This window comes from Lithobates pipiens, unplaced genomic scaffold, assembly GCF_037356315.1.
Source record: "Lithobates pipiens isolate NorthernLeopardFrog02 unplaced genomic scaffold, aLitPip1_a1.2 Scaffold_22, whole genome shotgun sequence".
In the NCBI taxonomy this organism is placed as follows: Eukaryota; Metazoa; Chordata; class Amphibia; order Anura; family Ranidae; genus Lithobates; species Lithobates pipiens.
The window spans coordinates 323,975,942-324,003,207 of record NW_027507784.1 but is presented as its reverse complement, the minus strand read 5'-3'; the positions used below and the strand labels follow the sequence as shown (position 1 = coordinate 324,003,207).

The window sequence follows — 27,266 nt, the reverse complement described above, 5'->3', positions numbered from 1 at the left end:
CTACACATCTTGTATAGGTGGGCTCCTGGAAGTCAAGGCAATAAGCATTGTTTTGTTGCTAAAGAAATCAATATATGTGTGTGGGGAGCTACAGAGGCAGTGGGTATGGGCTGGGTTTTGTAGTCCAGTAGGCAGCAGAGGTTGGGATTCCAGAGCAACATTCTCAAAGAGGCACTAGAAACGTTTAGGCCTCATGCACACTGCACATTTTAATGCTGCTGTTAAGGGCATCTGGCTTTTTTCCTGCCTCTAAACCCCCCTGAAATTTGGCCTAGGTATCCATGCATTCATAAGTGTTTAGAGGACTTTAGTTGTGGGGCATTTAGAGGCAGAAATAACTCCCTTAGTACTACCACATCCAGGAGCTGCAGCATTTTGAAAAATGTTTGATGCATCTAAAACATACGTTAATGCTAGGCACGCCAAGCACTTACGCGTTTTATTTCAAAGGCCAGAATAAATGATTAGTTTGGCCAATTAAATTAACGCCCAAGCGCTTGATTCACCTAAACGTGCCTAAAACGCATTCAATCTTTTACGAGAATTGCCAAAATGCTGCTGTCAGGAGGAAATGAGCCTAGGGGAGATGGCCAAATGTCCAGTGTGCATGACACACAGGTTAAATATGGCCCGGTATCAGCCGGTTCAATAGAAATCAGAGTGGCATTCAGCCCCAATGTACAGCAGCTGGGGCATGACCAAAAAAGGTCTGCCGATTGGCATCCGATCAGCGCTCTCGGCCAATGGCTGAGAATGTTGACTGGTGTTTTCCGGTGGGAGAGCCTTCCCCCTGTCAGAACACAATTTCTTAGTGGGAAGATCGCTGTATTAACCTCGGATTGTTAGTACAGGATCTCCTCTCAAGCTCTTCAAGCCCACTGGGTTGAACAAAAAAAAAACTGATAGGGTGTATTATCTTAAGACTTGCAAGTGTAGCTAAAGGAACACTTCAAAAAAGCTCAATAGGTCTGGCAAGATGGCTCCCACACAGTAAAGCTTCCCTTGATGGGCACCCAACAGTAGCTGAAACCATAAAAATACAGAGCGAAGCACGAGACCAAAATCGGATAAAGTCCAAGATAATTTTATTTGCTGATAAATAAAAGTCAAATAAAAACAAAAAACTTGTTTCGGGACAGTACCACTCCTCTTTCATCAGGGCACAACACAAGATAAACTTGGATAGACATGGAGGAACCTCTATTGCTGTTCAGCAACTGTTCCTGAGGACAGTTCAGTACGGGTTCTAATATAAACCTGTGAAGTCACTGGCGTCCATCCAAGTTTTATCCTGTGCTGAGCCCTGATAAAGGGGGAGCGGTGTTGCCCCTGAAACTTGTTGGCTGTTTTTATATTACTTTTTTTTATCAACAATTATAATTACCTTGGACTATTTTATCTGGTTTTGGTCTGATAGTTTAAGCTACTAATAGGTTCCCATCTAGAAAGCCTGACTGTGTTGGGATTTCAGCGCCACTGTGTTTTTAATGCAAACAGGAATTTAGGAGCATGTTACATTTCGCACAAATCAATGGGTATATTTCAGTACTTGCAGCATTTTTAAAGGGCTATAGTAGTATATGAGAAGTACATGTATTGCCAAAATGTGCAGAATAGGTTTTCCATTTTTTCTGACAAACATTTTAAATAAGCCTAAAGTGTAAGAAAAGCCTGAGTCTAACTTTTTCTTGAAAATGCCCCCCGCTCCCTTCTTATCTATCCTGCCCAACCATTATAAAAAAATATCTGTATGTTTACATATTTTTAATCCACTCCAGTCATGTGATCCCGCAGCTCTGGCTCCCCTGTGGCAGTGAGCAGCGGCTGCAGGTAAGAGGAGGGAGCTTCGAAAACTGCTGGGTCATGGGAGTCTATGGGTGACGTCACGGCTCCTGAAATTCACAGTAGTTGCTGAGCCAGAGCTGCAGGATCACACAACCAAACAGGATTAAAAATAAATAAGTGCTCCCATCTTTTTTTATACAGGTTAGGCAAGATTGGTAGAAGGAGGAGGAGGAGGACGAGGGAATATTTTTAAGAATAGTTAGACTTAGGCTTTTTTTCATTTTAGGGCTGAAAAGATGTACTGTCCCCTTGCCCCCTGATACCTCCAAACTTAATGCCCGAGCCCCCACTAGCTAAATTTCTGATTTCCTGTCCTTCTTACATGTCCTGTTCCTCACCGCAGTACATTTCACCCTGAGCACAGTCTGCATCCTTTCCTAGAAATAGCCCCGTTGTTTTATTTGTATTTTCTTCCCTTTTATGATCCCTGTATCAAGCCTGCCTTATGTTTTCTCTAAGTTTATTAAGTTACTCTACATTGCTGTGTGTTTTTATTCTGCCTCCAAGGTATCATTGTGGTATTGATTTGCCAGGCCGATCATTCTCTTGGTACCCGCGGGAAGTCGGAATTGTGCTAAATATAAAACATCCTACGTAAAACAGAAGGAGAGATGGGTCTCCGGGGTGCAGGCTCCAGTTTTATTTCCTTCAGCAAAGTATTGTGACGCGGCTTTACACATTCACCGGAAAAGGGTTGCCAGTATCTGAGATGGAGCTTATAATCTGCTTCTACAGAAAAAGTCCTCTATGTCTGGTAGGGGAGGACTGGGCTGGGGGGCAGGTAGGCATTGCAAGCCCCCTAAGCCATTATTAATAAAATATGGTGGGCTGGTGGCCCTTAATAGGGACACTTCACCATTTAGAGATCAATCAGAGCAGGACAAGGACACATGTCGGGCTTTAGATAGTTATTGGCTGTCTGTTCATCCCAGGGTTTCGAGAGATAGAAGTTTTCCAGCACTGACTTTCTTGAAGCTTTGAGATATCATATGACCACAAAGGATGCCAATGTTGGAAGATGTGTCACAATAAACCATGTCCTTTTGGAATTCCCACCTTTCAGAGGCGTAGATAAGGGGGGGTCAGGGGCGTTCAAACCCTCCTAGAGATTTGATTGATGGTTCAGTAGCTAGGCTAGTGTAGCCTTTTGGCTGCTAGACCCTCACATCCTGTCTCCTCCACTATGCTCGCCAATGCATTATAGCACCTCTTGCTTGGTACACCATCTTTAGCCATAGAAATCTGTCCCTTTTGTGAAAATGCCACTTGGTTGTGTTTGCCCATTCCAGGTCAAAGTTCTGCAGTTCTTTCCTGTCCTCCAGTGTCTTTGATCTATCTCCTGCAGCTTTTATGCCTTTTTATTTCAAGAGCAAATGCAAGAACCTGTCCTGGCCAATCAGAAATCAGCCTTTATTATTTTTCTCTGTTCTGATGAAACATTATTGTCTGGCACTGGCAGAACTTTAAACTGAAACTCTAAAGAGAGCACTATGTTAGCTGTTATTGTTGACGTCTTGTAAAGTCACAAGATGTTGCTTGAATCTTGGCTTTACTATCTAGTGCAGCCTTTCTCAACCTTTTTACTCCAGAGGAACCCCAAAAATAATTTTCAGGTCTCTGGGAACCCTAACTGATATCAATTAATCTGGGGGAAATGGAAAATGCTGTATTCATGGGTAGTCAGTGGGAATAATAAAACCCTTACAGTGGTGGTCACCCTTAGCCCTTGTACACACGGTCGGAGATTCTGACGGAATGTTTCCTATCGGACCGTTTTGTTGGATATTCTGACTGTGTGTGGTCTGCATCGGACTGTTTCCATCGGAATATCAGATGGACCAATTTTTCCAACTTGCCGGTAAAATTTTCCGACAAAATGCTCCTATCGGACATACTCCGATCATGTGTAGCCTACTCCGACGGACAAAGTGCCACGCATGTTCAGATCAAATTCCTAGACCAAAGCTATTGGCTACTAGCCTGAACGTAGTCCCGTCGTAACAAAATAACGTCATCACGTTATGTACAACGGATTTTGCGACAACTTAGTCCGAATGTGTGTATGCAACATCACTTCCGGACCTCTTCCGGAATTAATCCGTCGGAATTACTCCGACGGATTTGGTTGTCGGAATCTCCGACCATGTGTACAAGGGCTTACAGACAGCTAAAAAGTAAGGCCCAGAGCAAGAGGAATAAAATGAAAAGGATGACAGGGTGATAAGGGTTAGCAACTCTTGGGTTAAGGAAGTGTAGGTGGTGAAATGGGGAGCGTTTGCATTGGCCAGGAGCAACAGGATGGGGAGGGGTGTGGTAGTTGATTTCAGGAGGAGGTGGGGTCTCGCAGGGATCAGTGGAGGGACAGGTGACAAAGCAGGCAGTTTCCCATCCCGCCCACCCTGTGTTGTTTGTCTGTTTTCTTTCATTACAGGTGCAGGATCTGCGAGGGAAGTCATTGCAGCTGATCGGGTGGTGGTGGTGGTTGGTCTTTTGACGGTGTAAGAAAATATTTTAGAGATGGGGACTCATCTTTGGTATGTGTCCCTCTGGTGTATTCCAGTTAAATAGGTTAGCTGTAATATGGTAATAGCTGCACTGTGGGTAGTGGGTTGTCGCCAAGCTGGTGTGTCACTGCTGGAGGCCTAATATGGTAAAAGGGCCCGCAGTGTATAAGTGGAATAGTTTTGGAATTCTGGGTGGCGTCAAAAGACCAACAGGCTGAATGAAGACTGTTATGTTGTTTTTTCAGATATTGATGTGAAAATAAATGTTAATTTTAACAAGTTGTTTTGTTAATAAAAAAGGCTGCTATGGCCATTTGTACTCCATTTCAGGTGTGGTCTCAATAATTGGAGGTAATATTAAGGGGAAGGCTAATAGTACTTCATCCCGTACTTCATCCCAAGAGTACTAATGGTCGAGCAGATATCAAAGAAGGTTGGGGACATTTGATCTACACTGGTCAAGATAATCGGCATCATGTAGTTGGCTTTGCCAGGTGGCATTGGTCTTGTAACTATACAGGCACCATCCAATGGGAGATTTGAAGTGTGAAGAACATTCCTATGCAGATGCTATAATCTATACATAAGGATAGATGTGATGACATGGACACCTTTCCATGGGATCGCTGACATATTTTTCATCATTTGCTCTGTTTCTACACTGTCCACATGTGTGTTGGTCTTACAATATAATCCATTATAAGGTTTCACCATGGACTCTGAGTGGTCATCTAGCCATATGAAGTGGCCTATCCTTGGATACTAATATAGCAAGGCATTGGTCGTCTTGGAGATGTGTTTGGGGTCATTATCATGTTGGAATACTGCGCTGCGGTCCAGTCTCTGAAGGGAGGGGATCATGCTCTGCTACAGTATGTCACAGTGTTGGCATTCATGGTTCCCTCAATGAACTAAAGCTCCCCAGTGCCGATGGCACTCATGCAGCCTCAGATCATGACACTCCCACCACCATGCTTGACTGTCGGCAAGACACACTTGTCATTGTACTCCTCACCTGGTTGCCCCCACACACGCTTGACACCATCTGAACCAAATAAGTTTATCTTGGTCTCATCAGACCACAGGACATGGTTCTAGTAATGCATGTCCTTTGTCTGCTTGTCTTCAGCAAACTGTTTGTGGGCTTTCTTGTGCATCATCTTTAGAAGAGGCTTCCTTCTGGGACACTAGCCATACAGACCAATTTGATGCAGTGTGCGGCATATGGTCTGAGCACTGGCAGGCTGACCTCCCACCCCTTCAACCTCTGCAGCAATGCTGGCAGCACTCATACATCTATTTCCCAAAGACAACCTCTGGATTTGATGCTGAGCACGTGCACTCAACTTCCTTTGGTCGACCATGGCGAGGCCTGTTCTGAGTGGAACCTGTCCTGTTAAAACTCTATATGGTCTTGGCCACCGTGCTGCAGCTCAGTTTCAGGATCTTGGCAATCTTCTCATAGCCTAGGCCATCTTTATGTAGAGCAACAATTATTTTTTTCAGATCCTCAGAGAGTTCTTTGCCATGAGGTGCCATGTTGAACTTCCAGTGACCAGTATGAGAAAGTGAGAGCGATAACACCAAATTTAACACACCTGCTCCCCATTCACACCTCAGACCTTGTAACTCTAACAGGTCACATGACAACGGAGAGGGAATATGGCTAATTTTGCCCAATTTGGACATTTCACTTAGGAGTGTACTCACTTTTGTTGCCATCGGTTTAAACAATAATAGCTGTGTGTTGAGTTATTTTGAGGGGACGGCAAATTTACACTGTTATACAAGCTGTACACTCACTACTTTATATTGTAGCAAAGTATCATTTCTTCAGTGTTGTCACATGAAGAGATAGAATAAAATATTTACAAAAATGTGAGGGGTGTACTGACTTTTGTGAGATAATGTATACCTGCTAGGATTCCATCCATGAGATTTTGTTGCCTTTTTTGGGGATGATGCTTAATACATAAGTCATTTTCACACACAGCTGCTATGGTTGGGTTTTTTAATAATTGGCCAATTACAGTAGGTTTTTATATGTTCTTGCTTTTTTATTATTTTTTATTTATTTAAAGAATGCTGAATATACAAAGTTTAATAAAGCATTCATTTTGAATCCTTACATGTGTCAAGCGATTTGCTGATTCTAGGCCCTTGTACACACGGTCGGAGATTCCGACGGAATGTGTCCTATCGGACCGTTTTGTCGGATATTCCGAATGTGTGTGGTCTCCATCGGACTGTTTTCCGACGGACCAACTTTTCCAACTTGCCGGTAAAATTTTCCGCCAAAATGCTCAGATCGGACATACTCCGATCATGTGTAGCCTACTCCGACGGACAAAGTGCCACGCATGCTCAGATCAAATTCCTAGACCAAAGCTATTGGCTACTAGCCTGAACGTAGTCCCGTCGTAACGAAATAACGTCATCACGTTATGTACAATCGGATTTTCCGACAACTTTGTCGGACCGTGTGTATGCAACAGTTTCGGACAAAATCCGTCGGACAAAATCCGACGGATTTGGTTGTCGGAATCTCCGACCGTGTGTACAAGGGCTAAGCCCTTGTACACAGGGTCGGACATTCTGACAACCAAATCCGTCTGATTTTGTCCGTCGGATTTTGTCCGTCGGATTTTGTCCGACGGATTTTGTCCGAAACTGTTGCATACACACGGTCGGACAAAGTTGTCGGAAAATCCGATGCGATGACGTTATTTCGTTACGACGGGACTATGTTCACGCTAGTAGCCAATAGCTTTGGTGTAGAAATTTTATCTGAGCATGCGTGGCACTTTGTCCGATCGGAATTCTCTACACATGATCGGAGTATGTCCGATCGGAGCATTTTGTCGGAAAATATTTCCAACAAGTTGGAAAAATTGGTCCGGCGGAAACAGTCCGATGCATACCACACACAGTCGGAATATCCGACAAAATGCTCTGATCGGACACATTCCGACGGAATCTCAGACCGTGTGTACAAGGGCTTACACTCATCCAGAGATAAATTATAGATTTTGATATATTGAGCTTTAGCTTTAGTCTTGCTTTTATAAAAAAAAAATTCAACTGTAATAAGCACAAACAGTGTTTGAATACCAGTACAGACAAAAAGTCAGTACTTAATAAAAAAAAAAAAAGTCCTCGCTCTCACACAGATATCATGATTTACTGAGACACTTACCATACCACTCTTCTACCCAGGCGAAGGCTTGCCGGTGACCGACGATCAGCAGGTCCCGAATAACCTAATAATACAGAGAAGATTTCAGAATCTCAGTTTCACAAGATGCAAATCTGTGTCCATCTACAACTGGCCGTACATGTGTCAATTCAATCATGTGATTGAACTTCCAATTCAAATTTTTTGTTAAAATCAAAAAGCAGTCCAAGACGTAAAATGGTGGTCCTGATCAATGGCAAAAAGATGGGATCAGAATAGTCCAGATTGAATGCTACAAATAAATTGGATCACTTTATATAAAATTGCTGTTGTTTTTCCAATGCTTATTTCATTTCAATTCAATCTTTCAATCAACTGTATTGAAGCTGTCAATATATGGCCCAGTTTTTACCAAATTTTGGTCAAACTCCCCTCTGTTTTGGTGGCAATGCTAACATTTTGTTTTCTCTTATCACTTTCTGTCTCAGTGATAATGGTCACCAGAACAGATCGAGAGAATGGATCTTCCTAGTGGGGACACCGACAGCAATAAACACCTGACGGTGGTTTTAACATTTCACATTATTTGGCCATCATCAAAACTATGGTTTCTATGGAGTTGGGCTTGGGACTCAACGAGACAGTACAACCATACAGGTTATGGTGAGAAGGGAATAAGGTAAACAAAAAGTCCTCCAACTGAATCAGGTCCTTCAACTAAGATGACTTTTTGGTTGCTTTAGTCCCCTCTCACCTTAATCTATATCAGCCATTCCTAAATCAGGTTCTTCCAGAGGTTACTATGGGTCCCTTGAGCCATGACTGTTTTTCCTCCCGTTTGGTGGTTCCTGTAAAGTTTTGAGTTAGCACCACTTAGCAGAGCCAGCTTCATGAACCCAATTATCTTTTTAGCTATCTATAAGGGTGGTATTCTGACCACCACAGTAAGGGGCACATTCTCACTAGTCATCAATGTAAGGAGTATTTTTCTATGCCCCACCAACGAGTTGTTTTTTGCAAGGGTTCCTTCAGAACTGAAAATTATTTTGAATGCTCTTCTGTAATAAAAAGGTTGAGAAAGGCTGATCTATGTTATATTGTCCCATTCTTGGGTTCAGATACTCTTTAATGGCCCACATAAAGGAGTTTTGCAAACGGCCCATTATCACATGTCACGCAACAAGGGATCCACAATGGGAACAAAGCCCTCACCTACCTTGTGCACAAATTGCTCGACTCGTGTCTGAAGGCCCCACACCTCGAACTTGACATTAACTAATTTGTAGGAGCACATAATGGGCTTTGTCTGGCACCTCCAGCCCTCCTTAAGAGGCCCGCGGCCTGTCTTGCTGGAGACAAAATGCCTGAGATCCTGAAATAGAGAGGGAAAGAATGAAGGCGTCCCTTTGTGTCAGCCTGACATTGCAGGCCTCGCTCTTCGAACATTTCCTGAATATGAATTAGAATTAAATTAGAAAAAGATGGAGTGCTGATAGCGGGAAGGAGCACGGTGCCGGGTCTAGTAATGAACTCTTCTCAGAATAAAGCCTTTTTCCCAGAATACTTGTATTATAGTTTTCTGGGTGGTTTAATAAGCTAAAGGGCGACATGAGAACAAGCCACTACAAAACTTAGAAATTTCATTTTACTTCTCTGGCTACAATGCAGTGAGATATGTGACTGACTATCATGGTTACTGCCTTCTGCACAGCACCATTGTACTTCGTCTTTCCCTAACATAAATCCATTGCACTGTGACCTGCCTTACTATGACACCATTGCACTTTGACCTGTCTTACTAAAAACATCATTGCATTGTGTCCTGCTTTACCATAACATCATTGCAGTTTGACCTACATTACTATCCCATAATCGCACCATCATAGCACTTTGAACTATCTCTCTACAACAACATTGCACTTTGACCTGCTTTACTATAACATCATTGCACTTTAACCTGCCTTACCATAACACCATTGGACTTCGGCCTGCCTTACTGAAACACCAATGCACTCCGACCTACCTTACTATAACACCATTGCAATTCAACCTGCCTTATCATAACACCATTGTACTTTGACCTACTCTACCATAACACCATTGCACTGTGACCTGCTAACTATAACACCATTACACTTTAATCTGCCTTACTAAAACATCCTAGCGCTTTGACCTTTCTTACCATAACACCATTGCACTTTGACCTGCCTCACTATAACATTCTAGCACTTTGACCTGCCTTACTAAAACACCATTGCACTTTGACCAACCTTTCTAAAACACTTTGACCTGCCTTATAAAAACACCATTGCAATTCGACCTGCCTTATTATAACACCATTGCACTTTGACCTACCTTATAAAAACACCATTGAAATTAAACACCATTGCACTTTGAACCACCTTACTATAACACCATTGCACTTTGACCCACCTTACTAAAACACCATTGCACCTTGACGCACCTTACTAAAACACCATTGCACTTTGACGCACCTTACTAAAACACCATTGCACTTTAGCCTGCCTTACTAAAAAAAAATTGCACTTTGGGCTGCCTTACCATAACACCATTGCACTTTGACCCACCTTACTATAAAACCATTGCACTTTGAACCACCTTACTAAAACACCATTGCACTTTGACCCACCTTACTATAACACCATTGCACTTTGACCCACCTTACTAAAACACCATTGCACTTTGACGCGCCTTACCATATCACCATTGCACTTTGACCTGCCTTAGCATAACACCATTGCACTTTCACCCACCTTACTATAAAACCATTGCACTTTGACCCTCCTTACTAAAACACCATTGCAATTTGACCTGTCTTATTATAACACCATTGCACTTTGACGCGCCTTACCATATCACCATTGCACTTTGACCTGCCTTAGCATAACACCATTGCACTTTCACCCACCTTACTATAAAACCATTGCCCTTTGACCCTCCTTACTAAAACACCATTGCAAGTTGACCTGTCTTATTATAACACCATTGCACTTTGACCTGTCTTATTATAACAGCATTGCACTTTGACCCACCTTACTATAACAGCATTGCACTTTGGCCTGCCTTACCATAACACCATTGCACTTTGACCCACCTTACTATAAAACCATTGCACTTTGACCCACCTTACTAAAACACCATTGCACTTTGACCCACCTTACTAAAACACCATTGCACTTTGACGCGCCTTACCATAACACCATTGCACTTTGACCTGCCTTACCATAACACCATTGCACTTTCACCCACCTTACTATAAAACCATTGCACTTTGACCCTCCTTACTAAAACACCATTGCAATTTGACCTGTCTTATTATAACACCATTGCCCTTTGACCCACCTTACTATAAAACCATTGCACTTTGACCCACCTTACAATAAAACCATTGCACTTTGACCCTCCTTACTAAAACACCATTGGAATTTGACCTGTCTTATTATAACACCATTGCACTTTGACCTGTCTTATTATAACAGCATTGCACTTTGACCCACCATACTATAACAGCATTGCACTTTGACCTGCCTTACCATAGCACCGTTGCTCTTTGACCCTCTGTACTATAAAACCGATGCCCATTCAGAGCACGGGCTGCTCTACCATAACCTGTGTTAAAGCATGTGCATTTAATGCATTGGAGCAGACCAGACTGGTATGAATGGGCCATAACAGTCTCTTGTTTTGCTGCCACCCACCTCGGTACTCTTGTAATATCTCTCCGGGATCTCGTCATAGGCGATGTCTAGATGTATCACCTCATGGGTGTCCTCTGCCGAGTCCGAATTAAATATCTGCAAGACAACACCTGAGTCAGTGCCATAAGAATTTGTTTTTTTTTCTGCACACAGATAGAATCTTCTAGAACGTGTTTTGGGGAATTTTGGAAGGGGGAATCACAGAAAAGGGGGGGAACAATAATTAAAATTGACCCCCAGACGGGACTAGTTATTAATACTTTTTTTACTTTATTTTTTTCTGCTTTAACCACCTCAATACCAGGCACATACACCCCCTTCCTGCCCAGGACAATTTTCAGCTTTCAGCGCTGTCACACTTTGAAAGACCAAAAATGTTGAAAAATAAAAGTTTTTCTTAGTTTATATCAGTAAATTCATTTTTCTCCTTCACTCATGGGCGCTGATGAGGCAGCACTGATGTGCACTGATAGACTGCACTGATGAGGTGGCACTTATGGGCACTGATGAAGCTTAAATATAGAGCTTTCTTTTGATGGTATTTTACCACTTTTGGGTTTTTTATTTTTTCCTAAAAAAAATTCTTAGTTTATATCAGTAAATAAATTTTTCTCTTTCACTGAAGGGCACTGATGAAGCAGCACTTATGGGCACTGATTAGGTGGCACTTATGGGCTCTGATTAGGTGGAATTGATAGGCGGCACTGATGGGTGGCACTGGGCACAGATAGGTGCCACTGGTGGGCACAGGTAGGTGGCATTGGTGGGCACAGATAGGCGACACTGGTGGGCACAGATGGGTGGCACTGATGGGCACTAATGGGCATAGATGATTGGCATTGATGGGCAGCAGTGATGAGCATTGATGGGCAGCAGTGATGGGCATTAAAGGGCAGCACTGATAGCCACTGATTGCTGGCATTGTGGGCACAGATTGGTGGCAATTGTGGGCACTGGTTGGCACTGATCACTGGCAGTGGTGGGCATACATTGCTGGCTAATTGTAATCAGGGTACTGATGATCAGTGCCCTGATTACATGCCTAGATGTCCTCTGTGAGGAGATGCTGCTGATTGGCTCTCCTCTCCTCACACTCTGTCAGTGTGAGGCGAGGAGCGCTGATTACCGGCATCTCTGTGTTTACATGTGACCAGCTCTGATTGGACAAAGCTGATCACATGGTTAAAGAGCTGCAGCTGTGGCTCTTTACACAGATCGGGGTCGCGCCGTTTTCTAGCAACATTGCTAGGCTGTGATCGTTGCGCTGGATGCCCCCGGGGTCGTTTTAGGGCGGTCATTCTGGGAGGCCGTCATATGACTTCCACCCAGAATGCGAGCCGCACCGCCCAGCCGTCATCTGACGGTGGGCGGGGGCAAGTGGTTAATGTAAGCAATATAAGTACCTACATTTGACTTGCTATCAGACTCTTGCAGTCCCTGTACAACAAAGCTGGAACTGGGGAATGTATCACATAGAAAAAAAAAAAAAAGTGCATTTAATAATTTTTTTCCTCCAGAGTATGGAACGGAATAAATAAATAATAAATAATAATAATAGGAATAATAATAATAAAATGTTTTTATTATTATTATTAATTCATTACGTTCCATACGTTTAGAATGCGGCATCCGTTATTTCGGATAATCTCGTAACTTTGGATAAATTCGTATTCGTTACGTTCAGCCAAATTTGAAAGGAAATTTCAATACCTATAATTTAATAGTTAGTAATATTTATGTTATTATTAGATCAGATTTTAGAATTTTCACATTTTCGAATATTCGAATTTACAAATATTCATAAAAATGTATTAAATGGGATAATTCAGATTTTTCTGAATTAACGAATTGTCGAAATTCGTTAAGAAAATAAATCAGGACTAAACGAATTGCACGTGTCTATGTGAATCAGGCATTAATGAGTACAGAGCTGCATTCATCCGTGTCTTTTATATCTGTCAAAAAAAGTAAGTGAATGTGGACTTTACACACACATCTTAAAGGAGCCCGACTTACACTGTCATTGTCACCGCAGTCATCAGAATATCTCGTCTCAATGTGGATGGAGAATTTTGGGAGGAAGGAGCACTGCATTATGGGAAAAAAATATTTATGTTAGAAGCCATGGCGTAACATGGGACACAGATATCAAAAAATAAACATTTGCAAAGTCGTAATAAAAACTGCAGTTCTTTGTCTAATAAGATAATTTCCTGCAATAATAAGTGCCATCTAGTGGCCATAATATGGTATTTTCCTATGACAGGGGTGGCGAACCTTGGCACCACAGATGTTTTAGAACTACATTTCCCATGATGCTCATGCACTCTGCACTGTAGTTAAGCCTCATGGGAAATGTAGTTCCAAAACATCTGGGGCGCCAAGGTTCGCCATCACTGCTCTATGATATGATAACGTTTTAATTGATTTAGTCTTTCTGATGGTTATATTATCTATTTCGGTTTTGAAACTCTAAAGCAAAAAGGAAACTTACTGTGTATTCTGAGGAGCCAGACATTCCATGTGAAGAGGAGGAGGGTGGGCAGAGAGAGATCGATGTGTAGCAGGATGACCAGTAGTACAGGAGTATTAAAGATGGAGGCATGGAGAGTTCAGACAGAAGTAATGGCAGGAGATGAAAAACAGAGACAAGAAGTGTTGTTAGTGGGTTATATCTGTATTAATAAAAGTGCAAATAAAAATTGATCATGGTTTGTGAAGCTCTTGTAACATATTATGCATTCATATATGTAAGATATAATGACTAGTCACAGAGCTGTCACATAATGGTATGCTGTCCTACTTTATGTACATTATGAGGGGCTCCCACCATCCCTGTGCTGAATTCCCAGGTCTGTACACCTGCTGTGCCCATTATGGGGGGTTCCCACCATCCCTGTACTAAGTTCCGGGTCTGTACACCTGCTGTGCCCATAATGAGGGGTTCCCACCATCCCTGTACTAAGTTCCGGGTCTGTACACCTGCTGTGCCCATTATGATGGGTTCCCACCATCCATGTAGGGAGCTCCTGGGTCTGTATACCTACTGTGTCCATTATGAGGGGTTTCCAGAAGCCCTATGCTAAGTTCCTGGGTCTGTATACCTGCTGTGCCCATTATGAGGGGTTCCCACCATTCCTGTACTGAGTTCCCATGTCTGTACATCTGCTGTGCCCATTATGAAGCATTACCAGCATCCCTGTGCTGAGTTCCCGGGTCTGTATACCTGGTGTGCCCATTATGAGGGGTTCCCACCATATCTGTGCTGAGTTCCTCGGTCTGTACACCTGCTGTGCCCATTATGAGGGGTTCCCACCATCCCTGTGCTGAGTTCCTCGGTCTGTTTACCTGCTGTGCCCATTATGAGGGTTTCCCCCCGTCCCTGTGCTGAGTTCCTGGGTCTCTACACCTGCTGTGCCCCTTATGATGGGTTCCCACCATCCATGTACTGAGTTCTCGAGTCTGTACACCTGCTGTGCCCATTATTGTGGTTTCCCATTTACTTTCTGTAACCAATTAACTTCTTTCAGCACAGCTAAAAGTTTAAATAGCTTAATGTGTAAAAAAAGGAGACTGCAGCACCATCTGCTGGCTGGCCAGAACTTGGCAATGATTGCAATATATAAAGATATGCAATATTTTCATTTTTAGATTTTATTATTTTTCTATATTATTTTCTGTCTGAGCGAACAGGGACTTAGAGAGGAGGTCCTGACTGCATCTTCTCTATAAGCACTACAATATGGCAGACATTGAAGAGGCCTACCTGTCACGGTATAGGGGTAATAATTCCAGGCCTTCTCACAGATGTAAAATATCCTGGGAACCACTGCCCGGGCCCATCCAGGTAGCTTGCTGCAAAAGAGATGGATAAGGTTAGAGTCACATATAGTTAATCAGGTTGAAAAAAGACACAAGTCCATCCAGTTCAGCCACAAAAAAAAGAAAATAATAATATCATACAATCCCATATACCCAATTCTATACCCACAGTTGATCCAGAGGAAGGCGAAAAACCCCAGCAGAGCATGATCCAATTTGCTAAAGCAGGGGAAAAAATTCCTTCCTGATCCCCTGAGAAGCAACTAGATTTTCCCCAGATCAACTTTACCTATAAATGTTAGTACCCAGTTATATTATGTACATTTAGGAAAGTATCCAGGCCTTTCTTAAAACAATCTACTGATCTGGCCAGAACCACCTCTGCAGGGAGTCTATTCCACATTTTCACAGCTCTTACTGTGAAGAAACCTTTCCGTATTTGGAGATGAAATCTCTTTTCCTCTAGACATAAAGAATGCCCCCTTGTCCTCTTTGTTGACTGTAAAGTGAATAACTCAACACCAAGTTCACTATATGGACCCCTTATGTATTTGTACATGTTGATCATATCCCCCCTTAACCACTTGCTTACTGGGCACTTAAACCCCCCTCAGTCCCAGAGCAATTTTCAGCTTTCAGCGCTGATGCACTTTGAATGACAATTGCGCGGGCATACAACACTGTACCCAAATGAAATTTTTATCATTTTTTTCCCACAAATAGAGCTTTCTTTTGGTGGTATTTAATTACAGCTCGGAGTTTTAATTTTGGCTAAACAAACAAAAAAAGATGCAATAAAAAAAATCATGTTTAAAAGTTTGTTATAAAATTTTGCAAACGGGTCATTTTTCTCCTTCATTGAAGTGCGCTGATGAGGCGGCACTGATAGGCTGCACTGGTGGGCACTGATGGGCTGCATTGGTGGGCACTGATAGGCTGCATTGGTGGGCACTGATAGGCTGCACTGGTGGGCACTGATAGGCATAGTTAAAGCGGGAGAACACCGGGACTCCGCGTTTTTTTTTTTTTTTAAAAGCCAGCAGCTACAAATACTGCAGCTGCTGACTTTTAAATAGTGACACTTACCTGTCCAGCGCGCCCGCGATGTCGGCACCCGAAGCCGATCGCTCGCTCGTGCCGCCGCCATCTTGGGTATGGGAATCAGGAAATGGAGCCTTTCAGCTTCATTTCCCGGTTCCCTACTGCGCATGCGCGAGCCGCGCGGCGCAATCCGGACGGTCCCCGCTGCCTCTGGGATCTGTGTGTTTCCCAGCAGGCAGCGGGGCACTTGCTGAAGGGGGCGGGCGCTTGCGGAAAGGGGCGTAACGTACGCCCCTTTCCGCAGAGAGCTAGCCCGGAAGTGGGTGCAGTTACCTGGATTATCCAGGTAACTGCACCCCCCTCCCCCCTGAAAGGTGCCGATTGTGGCGCCGGAGGGGGGGGGATTCCGATGAGCGGAGGTCCATTTTAGGGTGGACCTCCGCTTTAAGGCGGCACAAATAGGCACAGATAAGGCAGCACCGATGGGCACAGATAAGGCGGCACTGATGGGCAAAGATGGGCACATAAGATGGCACGGATGGGTGGCACGGATGGGTGGCACGGATGGGCACTGATAGGTACCACTGATAGATGGGACTGATGGGCACTGATAGGTGGCTCTGATAGGTGGCACTGCTGGGCACTGATGGGCGGCACTGCTGGGCACTGGTAGATGACACTGGTGGGCACGGATATGTGGCACGGGTGCAGCACCTTTGTTAAGGCAGATTGTGGGCACTGCTGGGTGGCACTGTGGGCACTGCTGGGTGGCACTGTGGGCACTGCTGGGTGGCACTGTGGGCACTACTGGGTGGCACTGACGGGGGGCACTTACTTTTTTTATTGTTGCACTGGCAGGGGGCAGGTGGGCACTGACAGGGTTGCAGGTGGGCACTAGCAGTGCTGGTCATGATCGGGACTGATGTCCCGATCACGGCCGCCGGTGATCGGCTTTTTTTTTTCCTCCTCGCGCTGACAGCGCGAGGAGGAATAATAGCCGATTACCGGCTCCGTTATATCACATGATCAGCTGTCATTGGCTGACAGCTGATCACGTGATAAGGGGTCGGGATCAACCCCTTGCACGGATCGGTGATCAGGCGAGTCTCGTAGACTCGCCGATCACAGAGCGCGCCGCTCGTGCAGGCCGCTCGTGCAGGCCGCTCGTGCACGGGACTACATCAATAGACGTAGTCCCAGAAAAGGAGATCCGCGCTGTAGCCGTCAATTGACTATAGCGCGGATCTCAAGTGGTTAATCTCCTCTTATCAAGAGTGAATAAATTCAGTTCCTCTAATCTTTTCTCATAGCTGAGTTCCTCCATGCCTCTTATCAGTTTGGTTTCCCTTCTCTGCACTTTCACCAGTTCCCCGATATCCTTTTTGAGAACTGGTGCCCAAAACTGAACTGCATATTCCAGATGAGGTCTTACTAATGATTTGTACAGGGGGCAAAATTATCTCTCTCTCTTAATACAAGAAAGGACTTTGCTTGCTTTGGAAACCGCAGCTTGGCATTGAATGCTATTATTGAGCTTATGATCTAACAAAACCCCCAGATCCTTCTCCACTATGGATCCCCCCAGTTGTACTCCTGCTAGTATGTATGATGCATATTCTTAGCCCCAAGTACATAACTTTACATTTCTCAACATTAAACCTCATCTGCCACATAGTCACCCAATTAGACAGAGCATTGAGATTGGCTTGTAATATGGAGACATCCAGTAAGGAGGTTATTCCACTGCACAGCTTGGTGTCATCTGCAAAGACGGAAATGTTACTTTTGATCCCAGACCCTATATCATTTATAAAGATATTAAAAAGTAAGGGTCCCAGCACTGAACCTTGGGGTACACCACTGATAACCTTAGACCATTCAGAGAAAGAATCATTAACCATTACTCTCTGAATTCTGTCTTTTAGCCAGTTTTCTATCCATTAAAGCGGAGCTCCACCCTAAAGTGGAGCGTCCGCTCATTGGAACCCCCAAAGCCCCAATTGGCACCTTTCAGGGAGGGGGGTGCAGGTACCTGTACAGTACAGGTACCTGCACCCACTTCCGGCATAGATATCTGCATAATCTACCCCCCTTTCCGCATAATCTACGCCCCTTTCCGCAGGTCCCCCACTGTCTGCAGGGAAACACACGGATCCCAGAGACAGCGGGGACCATCCTTATTGCGCAGCGCGATTTGCGCATGCGCAGTATGGAACCGGGAAATGAAGCCGCAAGGCTCCACTTCCTGATTCCCATAGCCAAGATGGCGGCGGCAGCACCCGAGAGACGATCGAGAGATCGGCTTTGGGTGCCGACATCGCGGGCGCGCTGGGCGGGTAAGTGTCCTTATTTTAAAAGTCAGCAGCTGCAGTATTTGTAGCTGCTGGCTTTTAAAAAAAAAAGGCGGAATTCCCGCTTTAAGTAGTGGAATGTTAGTGTGAGAGATGTGGAGTCATTGTTCTATGACAGACAAACATGGCTATAGGAAGGAAGAGTTCCTTAACTGCTGAAATCTTGAGACACATTAAAAAAAACCCCATTAGAAATGTATTTAAAGACTGCATGACCTGAACTCAGAGGAAGTGGGTTGGATGTTGGTGATCAGACTGAGGACATCTAGTGACAGAAAAAATACTGCATGGAAATCTCCAGATCAAAGCTGAATACTGCAGCATGGGCTGGGGGCTCATCCGGAATGATCTGAGCTCAGAGGAAGTGGGTTGAATTAAGCTGCCAATCAGACTGAAGACATCTAGTGACAGAAAAAATATGGCAGGAAAATCTCCAGATCAAAGCTAAATACTGCACCACAGGTTGGGGGCTCATTCGGGATGACCTGGTTTCAGAGGAAGTGGATTCAATGATGCTGGCCATCAGACTGAGGACATCTAGTGGCAGAAAAAATACTGCGGGGAAATCTCCAGATCGAAGCTTAATACTGCACCACAGGTTGGGGGCTCATCCGGGATGACCTGGTTTCAGAGGAAGTGGGTTGAATGATGCTGGCCATCAGACTGAGGACATCAAGTGGCAGAAAAAATACTACAGGGAAATCTCCAGATCAAAGCTGAATACTGCAGTATGGGCTGGGGGCTCATCCAGGATAACCTGAGCTCAGAGGAAGTGGGTTGAATGATGCTGGCCATCAGACTGAGGATATCTAGTGGAAGAAATAATACTGCAGGGAAATCTCCAGATCGGAGCTGAATACTGCAGCATGGGCTGGGGGCTCATCTGGGATGCCCTGAGCTCAGAGGAAGTGGGTTGAATGATTCTGGCCATCAGACTGAGGACATCTAGTGACAGAAAAAAATATGGCAGGGAAATCTCCATATCAAAGCTGAATACTGCACCACAGGTTGAGGGCCTGATTTCAGAGCAAGTGGGTTGAATTAAGCTGTCAATCAGACTGAGGACATCTAGTGGCAGAAAAAATACTGCAGGGAAATCTCCAGATGGAAGCTGAATACTGCAGCATGGGCTGGGGGCTCATCCGGAATGACCTGAGCTCAGAGGAAGTGGGTTGAATTAAGCTGCCAATCAGACTGAAGACATCTAGTGACAGAAAAAATATGGCAGGGAAATCTCCAGATCAAAGCTGAATACTGCACCACAGGTTGGGGGCTCATCCGGGATGACCTGATTTCAGAGGAAGCGGGTTGACTGATGTTGGCCATCAGACTGAGGACATCTAGTGGAAGAAAAAATGCTGCAGAAAAATGTTTAAATCGATGGTGAATATTTCAGAATAGGCTGGGGCATGTCTGGGATGACCTGAGCTAAAAGGAAGTGGGTTGAATGATGCTGGCCATCAGACTGAGGACATCTAGTGACAGAAAAAATACTGCAGGGAAATCTCCAGATCGAAGCTGAATAACGCACCACAGGTTGGGGGCTCATCCGGGAGGACCTGATTTCAGATGAAGCGGGTTGAATTAAGCTGCCAATCAGACTGAAGACATCTAGTGACAGAAAAAGTACGGCAGGGAAATTTCCAGATCAAAGCTGAACACTGCACCACAGGTTGGGGGCTCATCCGGGATGACCTGATTTCAGAGGAAGTGGGTTGAATGATGCTGCCAATCAGACTGAGGACATCTAGTGGCAGAAAAAATACTGCAGGGAAATCTCCAGACGGAAGCTGAATACTGCAGCATGGGCAGGGGGCTCATTCAGAATGACCTGAGCTCAGAGGAAGTGGGTTGAACGATGCTGTCCATCAGACTGAGGACATCTAGTGGCAGAAAATATACTGCATGGAAATCTCCAGATCAAAGCTGAATACTGCAGCATGGGTTGGGGGCTCATCCGGGATGACCTGAGCTCGGAGGAAGTGGATTGAATGATGCTGCCAATCAGACTGAAGACATCTAGTGGCAGAAAAAAAAATACTGCAGAGGAAATTTCTAGATTGAAGCTGAATATTGCAGCAAAAGCTGGCTTTGTTATTTCTTTCTTTATTTATTGGGCTATTTTTTTTTTTCTCGCTGAAGTTCTGCTCTAATGTCCATGAGTGCACAGATCTCCTGGATACCGGGGACTCGTAGCCGCAAATCTCCTTGATTCAGGTATCACTTCTGCTGGAGGCACATGACACAATGCCTAAGATCTGGTATGAACCCATTGTTAACACATCTGTGTTTTTCCTGGGCTGTCTGTAGCACGTGATTCGGAAACGCTCTGTTACACAAGCCGTAGTTGTTTATGTGGAAAAATCGATAAAAATTGATTTGAAAATGTGACATATAACACCGCCTAACCGCTATAATGGATTCTCTGTATCATTTTCAACACTATCTCAGCGTGAGATCCAATGCTAAGAAAATCCTGCCTGGCAGTTTTATTCCCTAACAAGGCCCGCTCCCAGCTGAGACGTAACGTCTTGTGAAAGGTGTCCTGTACCTTTAAATCGATCAGCGCTGGAAGCTGGATTCTAGGGCATTAGGACACATTGAAGAAATCACTTTTTGGGCTGGTTCGCATACTAAAGCAGCGGTTACGCCTGCTGCGGCAATGCAGGCTACCTTGCGCGGGCGTTATGCGTCATGCTGCAGCCTTGAACCCCAGTCATTAGGAGAATCAGCAAAGAATGCGCCTTGTGTTGGAAAATGCGGCAAAATGCGTCAGCCTGCTCTATATGGCTTTCCTATATATGGCTGGTATTACTGTCCTGTACTGGAACCGCGCTCAGGTGCACGTCCCCCGCCACTGTGACCAAGCTGTCACTTGTGCCCTGACGGAAAATGTGCGATTGGATCGTGTTCTCGGAAAATCCGATTGTGTGTGGGATTCCATCTGACTTTTTCCGTCCAGAATTTCCAACACACAAAGTTTGAATGCAGGATCTAAAATTTTCCGACAACAAAATCCGATCGTTTAAATTCCGATCGTGTGTAGACAATTCCGACGGACAAAGCGCCACGCATGCTCAGAATAAATTACGAGGCGAAAGCTATTGGCTACTGGCCCGTTTATAGTCCTGTCGTACGTGTTCTACGTCACTGCGTTCTGAACGATCGGATTTTCCGACAACTTTGTGGGACCGCATGTATGCAAAACAAGATTGGGCCCAAAAATCAGTCGGAAAAAAATCAGACGGATTTTGTCGTTGGAATGTCCGACCGTGTGTACAGGACATAATAGTTCCTGGTCACTTAGCAATCAGTGATCGGGAGCGGGTAGGACGGGCACGTAGCACCACTTTAAGACCAACCTAACCACTTTAAAGTGGTTGTATGGTCAATTTTTTAACTTTTACCTACAGGAAAGCCTATAATAAGGCTTACATGTAGGTAAAAATAATATCTCCTAAACCTGTACGGTTTAGGAGATATTCCCCTCGGTATGCGCCGCTGACTGCAGCGGCGCATGCGCACAAGGGGGTTCTCGCCGTGAAAATCCGGCAGCGCTCGTCCGGCCGCTCTGAAATCTCCCGCGCACATGCGCGGGAGTGACGATATCGTGGCTCCGGCCACTCACAGTGCCGGAGCCGCGATACCCGGAAGAGACGCCGAGGGAGCATGTCAGCTCCCTCGGCGTGGATCGGGCCAGATGTCGGGGCCTCGTTCTAAGGTAAGTATTTCATAATGAGCTAGTATGCGGTGCATACTAGCTCATTATGCCTTTTGCTTTGCAGGTTTAAAAAAAAATAAAAAAATTTGCGGGTTTACTACCGCTTTAAGACCAGGCTTTTTATGGCACTTTTGGTTACAAGTTTAACCTCTTCTCACCAAGCACATGCAAATATGCGGTCTCTCGGTGGCCGGGCCTTGGTCCCGAGCGATTGGATATTTGCGTGCAATAGTGCCGATAGAGCTGTGCCAGGAACACGCCCTGCACGCTCTTGGCACAGTTACTGGCAGCTAACTGAATGCGCTCATTCGCCGCTTGCGAATGGGAGCTTTCCGATCACGTGACCGCCTTGACAGCCAATCATGACCATAAGCCCCGCCTCCCGGCATTCTAAACCACTTAACGTCCCGGCATGCTCTAATGCAGGGGTCTCAAACTGGCGGCCCTCCAGCTGTTGCCAAACTACAAGTCCCATGAGGCATTGCAAGGCTGACAGTTACAAGCAAGACTCCCTCAGGCATGATGGGACTTGTAGTTTAACAACAGCTGGAGGGCCACCAGCTTGAGACCCCCTGCCCTAATGGGTTAAATTTGTGTTTTTTGCTAGAAATATACTTATTACCCTCAAACATTATATTATTATATTTTTTTTTTTAGCAGAGACCCTAGAGAATAAAATGGTAATTGTTGACATTTTTCATGTCACACGTTATTTGCGCAGCAGTTTTTTAAACAAATTTTTTGGGCAAAAAAACAAAACACTTTAATGAATAAAAAAACAAAACAAAAGACCACATACAGCGCCTTGAAAAAGTATTCATACCCCTTGAAATTTTCCACATTTTATCATGTTACAGCCAAAAATTTAAATGTATTTTATTGGGATTTTATGCGATAGACCAACACAAAGTGGCACATAATTGTGAACTGCAAGGAAAATGATAAATGGTTTTCAAATTTTATTACACATAAATATCTAAAAAGTGTGGCACGCATTTGTATTCAGCCCCCTTTACTCTGATACCCCTAACTAAAATCGAGTGGAACCAATTGCCTTCAGAAGTCACCTAAGTAGTAAATAGAGTCTGCCTGTGTATAATCTCAGTATAAATACAGCTGTTCTGTGGAGCCCTCAGAGGTTTACTGGAGAACCTTGCTGAACAAACAGCATCATGAAGGCCAAGGAACACATCAGACAGGTCAAGGATAAAGTTGTGGAGAAATTTAACCTCCCGCTGGTATTCCTGAGTGTGGTTCGGGGTGAATTCTCATTACCAAAAGCGCTAACCCAGAGCCACACTCGGGATTGTATCGCAGAATCCAGGCAAAGTTACTTACCTTATCCGCAGGATCCTGCGATGTCTCCCCGCTGTGTCCTCCGCTCAATCTATCACAGCGTCGAGCTCCGTTCCCTAAGAGCGTTGTGGCGCACGGGGATGGAGCCAGGCGCCAAATTCAAAAAGTGAAAAAAACATAATACATACAGTACACTGCAATCTTACAGATTACATTACTGGATCAAATCATTTCACATCCCTATTGTCCCTAGTGGTTTATCCAGGGCCCTGCATGCAGTTTTATATTATAAATACTGTTCTCTCTACCTGGAAACTGGAGATTGTCCATGGCAACCAAAAGTGTCAAACAGTGATAGTAAATTAGAATCACTTGCAGAATTGAGCGATAGCGATTCTTGGGGAAATTCGTCATCAAACACTGAAAGTAACGACAGCGACACAGCTCTTTACCCATGTGATCAGCTGTGTCCAATCAAACAAAGAAGTGCCATTTATCGTCTCTCCTCACCTAACACTGATAGAGTGTGAGAAGAGGAGAGCCGATCAGCGGCATCTCCTCACAGGGAAGACTGTACAGATAATCAGGGCACTGGTCATCAGTGCAGCCCCAACAGTGGCCATCAGTGATGCCAATCTGTGCCCATCAGTGATGCCAATTTGTTCCCATCAGTGATGCAAGTCTGGGCCTGCTCATCAGTGCCGTCCATCAGTGCTGCCTATCATTGCCCATAAATGCTGCCTATCAGTGCAGCCTACCAGTGCTCATCAGTGCTGCATATAAGTGCCACCTCATCAGTGCCCATCAGTGCAGCCTTATCAGCGCACATTAGTGAAGGAGAAAAATTACTTACTGTATTTACAAAATTTTCTGACAGAGACTAAGGGCCGGTTCACACAGCGAGCCGCGGCGAGGCGTCTCCGACTTACCTCGCCGCGACTTGCGGGGAGCTCAGCGGCGACTTGCAGAGGACTTCTGCATAGAAGTCAATGCAAGTCGCCCCCGAAGTAGTACAGGAACCTTTTTTCTGAGTCGGAGCGACTCGAGTCGCTCCTCTCAGAACGGTTCCATAGTACTGAATGGGGGCGACTTGCGGGAGCGAGGCGAGGCGAGCCGTGTCGCCTCGCCTCGCCTCGCTGTGTGAACCGGCCCTTAGAAAAACTTTTCTTTTCTTTTCAAAACTCTTTTTGTTTTGTTTTTTTTTGGCAACAAAATAAAAACCCCAGTGGTGATTAAATACCATCAAAAGAAAGCTCTATTTGTGTGAATAAAAAAATTAATTCATTTGGGTACAGTGTAGCATTGTCATTCAATGTGTGACAACGCTGAAAGCTGAAAATTGGCCTGGGCAGGAAGGGGGTAAAAGTGTATTGAATCGGTTAATCTCTGAAAACCAGACAACTCAATAAAAGTGTAATAATTCTTAGATTGTAAGCGCTAAGGAGCAGGGCCCTTTAATTCCTACTGTATTGACCACTTGCCGAGCACTGCACGCCGATATACGTCAGCACAATGGCAGCAGTGGGCAAATGGGTGTACCTGTATGTCCCCTTTAATTTGCGGGGCTGGTGGGCGCGCGCCCGCTGCATACATTGTGACCAGGGGTGGACTGACCATTCAGCCACGCGGGGGGCCCCATAAGGGTTGCCAGCTTCAGTAAAACCAGGGACAGTATGGAAAAATCTGTGTTTTTTTTTTTACATCTGTCTCTGAAATGTCCCTTACCGACATCCTTTTGGTCTAAAAATTCTAAAATTATAGCTGCCCCACCTCTCCAGTACCTTCTCAGCCAATAGAAACATGTCTGTGTATACCGCATGATTGTGTGTGTGTATACTGTGTGGCCCCATAATCTCTGATTGCCTGGGGACCCCATAATCTCCTATTGCCCGGGGGCCCCATGAGTTGTCAGTCCGCCCCTGAGTGTGACTGTGCCCGCCTCGGTGTCAGTCGGTGTCCCACGATCGCGTCATGGAGCGGCAGAACGGGGAGATGCCTGTGTAAACAAGGCATTTCCCTGTTCTGCCTAGTGACATGATAGGGATCTACTGCTCCCTGTCATCGGGAGCAGTGATCGCTGTCATGTGAGACAGTTAGAATCACTCCCTAGGACACACTTAACCCCTTGATCGCCTCCTAGTATTTAACCCCTCCCCTGCCAGTGTCATTTACACAGTAATCAGTGCATATTAATAGCACTGATCGCTGTATAAATGACAATGGTCCTAAAATACAAAGAGTCAAAAGTGTCCGATGTGTTCGCCATAATGTCGCAATCAAGAAAGAAAAATCGCAGAACGCTGCCATTACTAATAAAAAAAAGAATAATAAAAATGCCGTAAATCTATCCTCTATTTTGTAGACGCCATAACTTTTGCGCAAACCAATTAATATACGCTTATTGCAAATTTTTTTTACCAAAAATATGTAAAAGAATACATATCGGCCTAAACTGAGGAAAAAATGTGTTTTTTTTTATATATTTTTGGGGGATATTTATTATAGCAAAAAGTAAAACATTTTTTTTCAAAATTGTCGCTCTTTTATTGTGTATAGCGCAAAAAATTAAAACCGCAGAGGGGATCAAATACCACCAAAAGAAAGCTCTATTTGTGAGAAAAAAAAAGGACGTCAATTTTGTTCACACGACCGCAGAACTGTCAGTTAAAGCGACGCAGTGCTGAATCGCAAAAAGTGCTCTGGTCAGGAAGGGGGTAAAATCTTCCGGGGCTGAAACAGTTAACGTGTATTGTATTTGTACCGTCTACCCTCAAGTTGTAAAGCGCTGCGTAAACTGTTGGCGCTATATAAACCCTGTGTAATAATAATCATAATCCATAAGCCTAAACCTCCCCACCACACACAGGGCTCTGTGAATAAATAGCCCCGCAAATTCAAACGGACGCTCCGTCACGTCTTACATGGAGCGCCAGAATGCGCCGTCCGCACCTTCAAAGGCAATTTAACAAAACCATTGATTATGTTTATGGAAATCCCAATTAAAAAAAAAAAACGTTGACGTTGAATAAAAAGCCATGTAAAGATTGGTCCGGCTGGACTGTCAATGGTGGAGGATTGATCCTTTTCTATTTTTGTTCCCTGCCTTAAAGGAAATCAATGGCAAACAAATGAAATCCCCCCGGCCCCTCTTTAAGGTTTAAGAATGGAGTTGGGAGGCTCTTTGCGAGGAGGTTGTGAATGAGCAATGAGAAGGGAGTAAGATCAACCAAGATGACTTGTCAGCGGGGACCCACTTACTGTTACTATAAATAGAAGGAAAGTGGATTCGTGAGAGATGGAAGGAGCTATAAATAGACTCAGCGCTGTCGGCGCTCCTTCCCCCCCACCCTCACCTCCTGCGTGGGTCTGTGACATCCATCTACCTGGATATCGGCGTTACCTTCGTACGCCAGGGTCCTCTGGGAGCGATTACCAGGGAAGTGTGAGCGCGGCTGGGGCTCGGGGATAGCGCTGCCTGACAGCCAATGTTCCCATCACTAGTCTGAGGAGCCCATGATAAAACCTTATATAACTATGCCACGCAATCTGGACAGACTCTGCTGCGTTTCGAGGATGGAGAAAAACCGCCATGGACGCCATCTATGTCTAAAAAAAAAAAAACAATACTAGCTGCCTGGCTGTTAATCTGATCCCATAGCCTAAGGGCCTACTCAGACCTTGGGCGTCCTGGATTATTGTGTTAATAAACATGCATTCTCGCAATTTATTTTTTATTTTTTTTGCATGTCAACACTCATTGTGTTAAGGTAGCCCACTCAAAAATACATCAAA

The 27,266-nt window shown here is 44.6% G+C and overlaps 1 protein-coding gene across 1 annotated transcript in view; it reads right to left on the bottom strand.

Moving 5' to 3' along the window:
- The window catches only part of LOC143924974 (cytoplasmic phosphatidylinositol transfer protein 1-like), a 131,616-nt gene that overhangs the window by 7,605 nt on the left and 96,745 nt on the right, over window positions 1-27,266 (bottom strand). The window contains exons 4-9 of the mRNA XM_077449531.1: window positions 15,010-15,098; window positions 13,738-13,745; window positions 13,260-13,331; window positions 11,244-11,339; window positions 8,741-8,896; window positions 7,546-7,609 (exon numbers count right to left, since the gene is read on the bottom strand). Of these exons, the coding sequence (XP_077305657.1) occupies window positions 7,546-7,609; window positions 8,741-8,896; window positions 11,244-11,339; window positions 13,260-13,331; window positions 13,738-13,745; window positions 15,010-15,098 (485 nt within the window). The remainder of the gene's footprint in view (window positions 1-7,545; window positions 7,610-8,740; window positions 8,897-11,243; window positions 11,340-13,259; window positions 13,332-13,737; window positions 13,746-15,009; window positions 15,099-27,266) is intronic.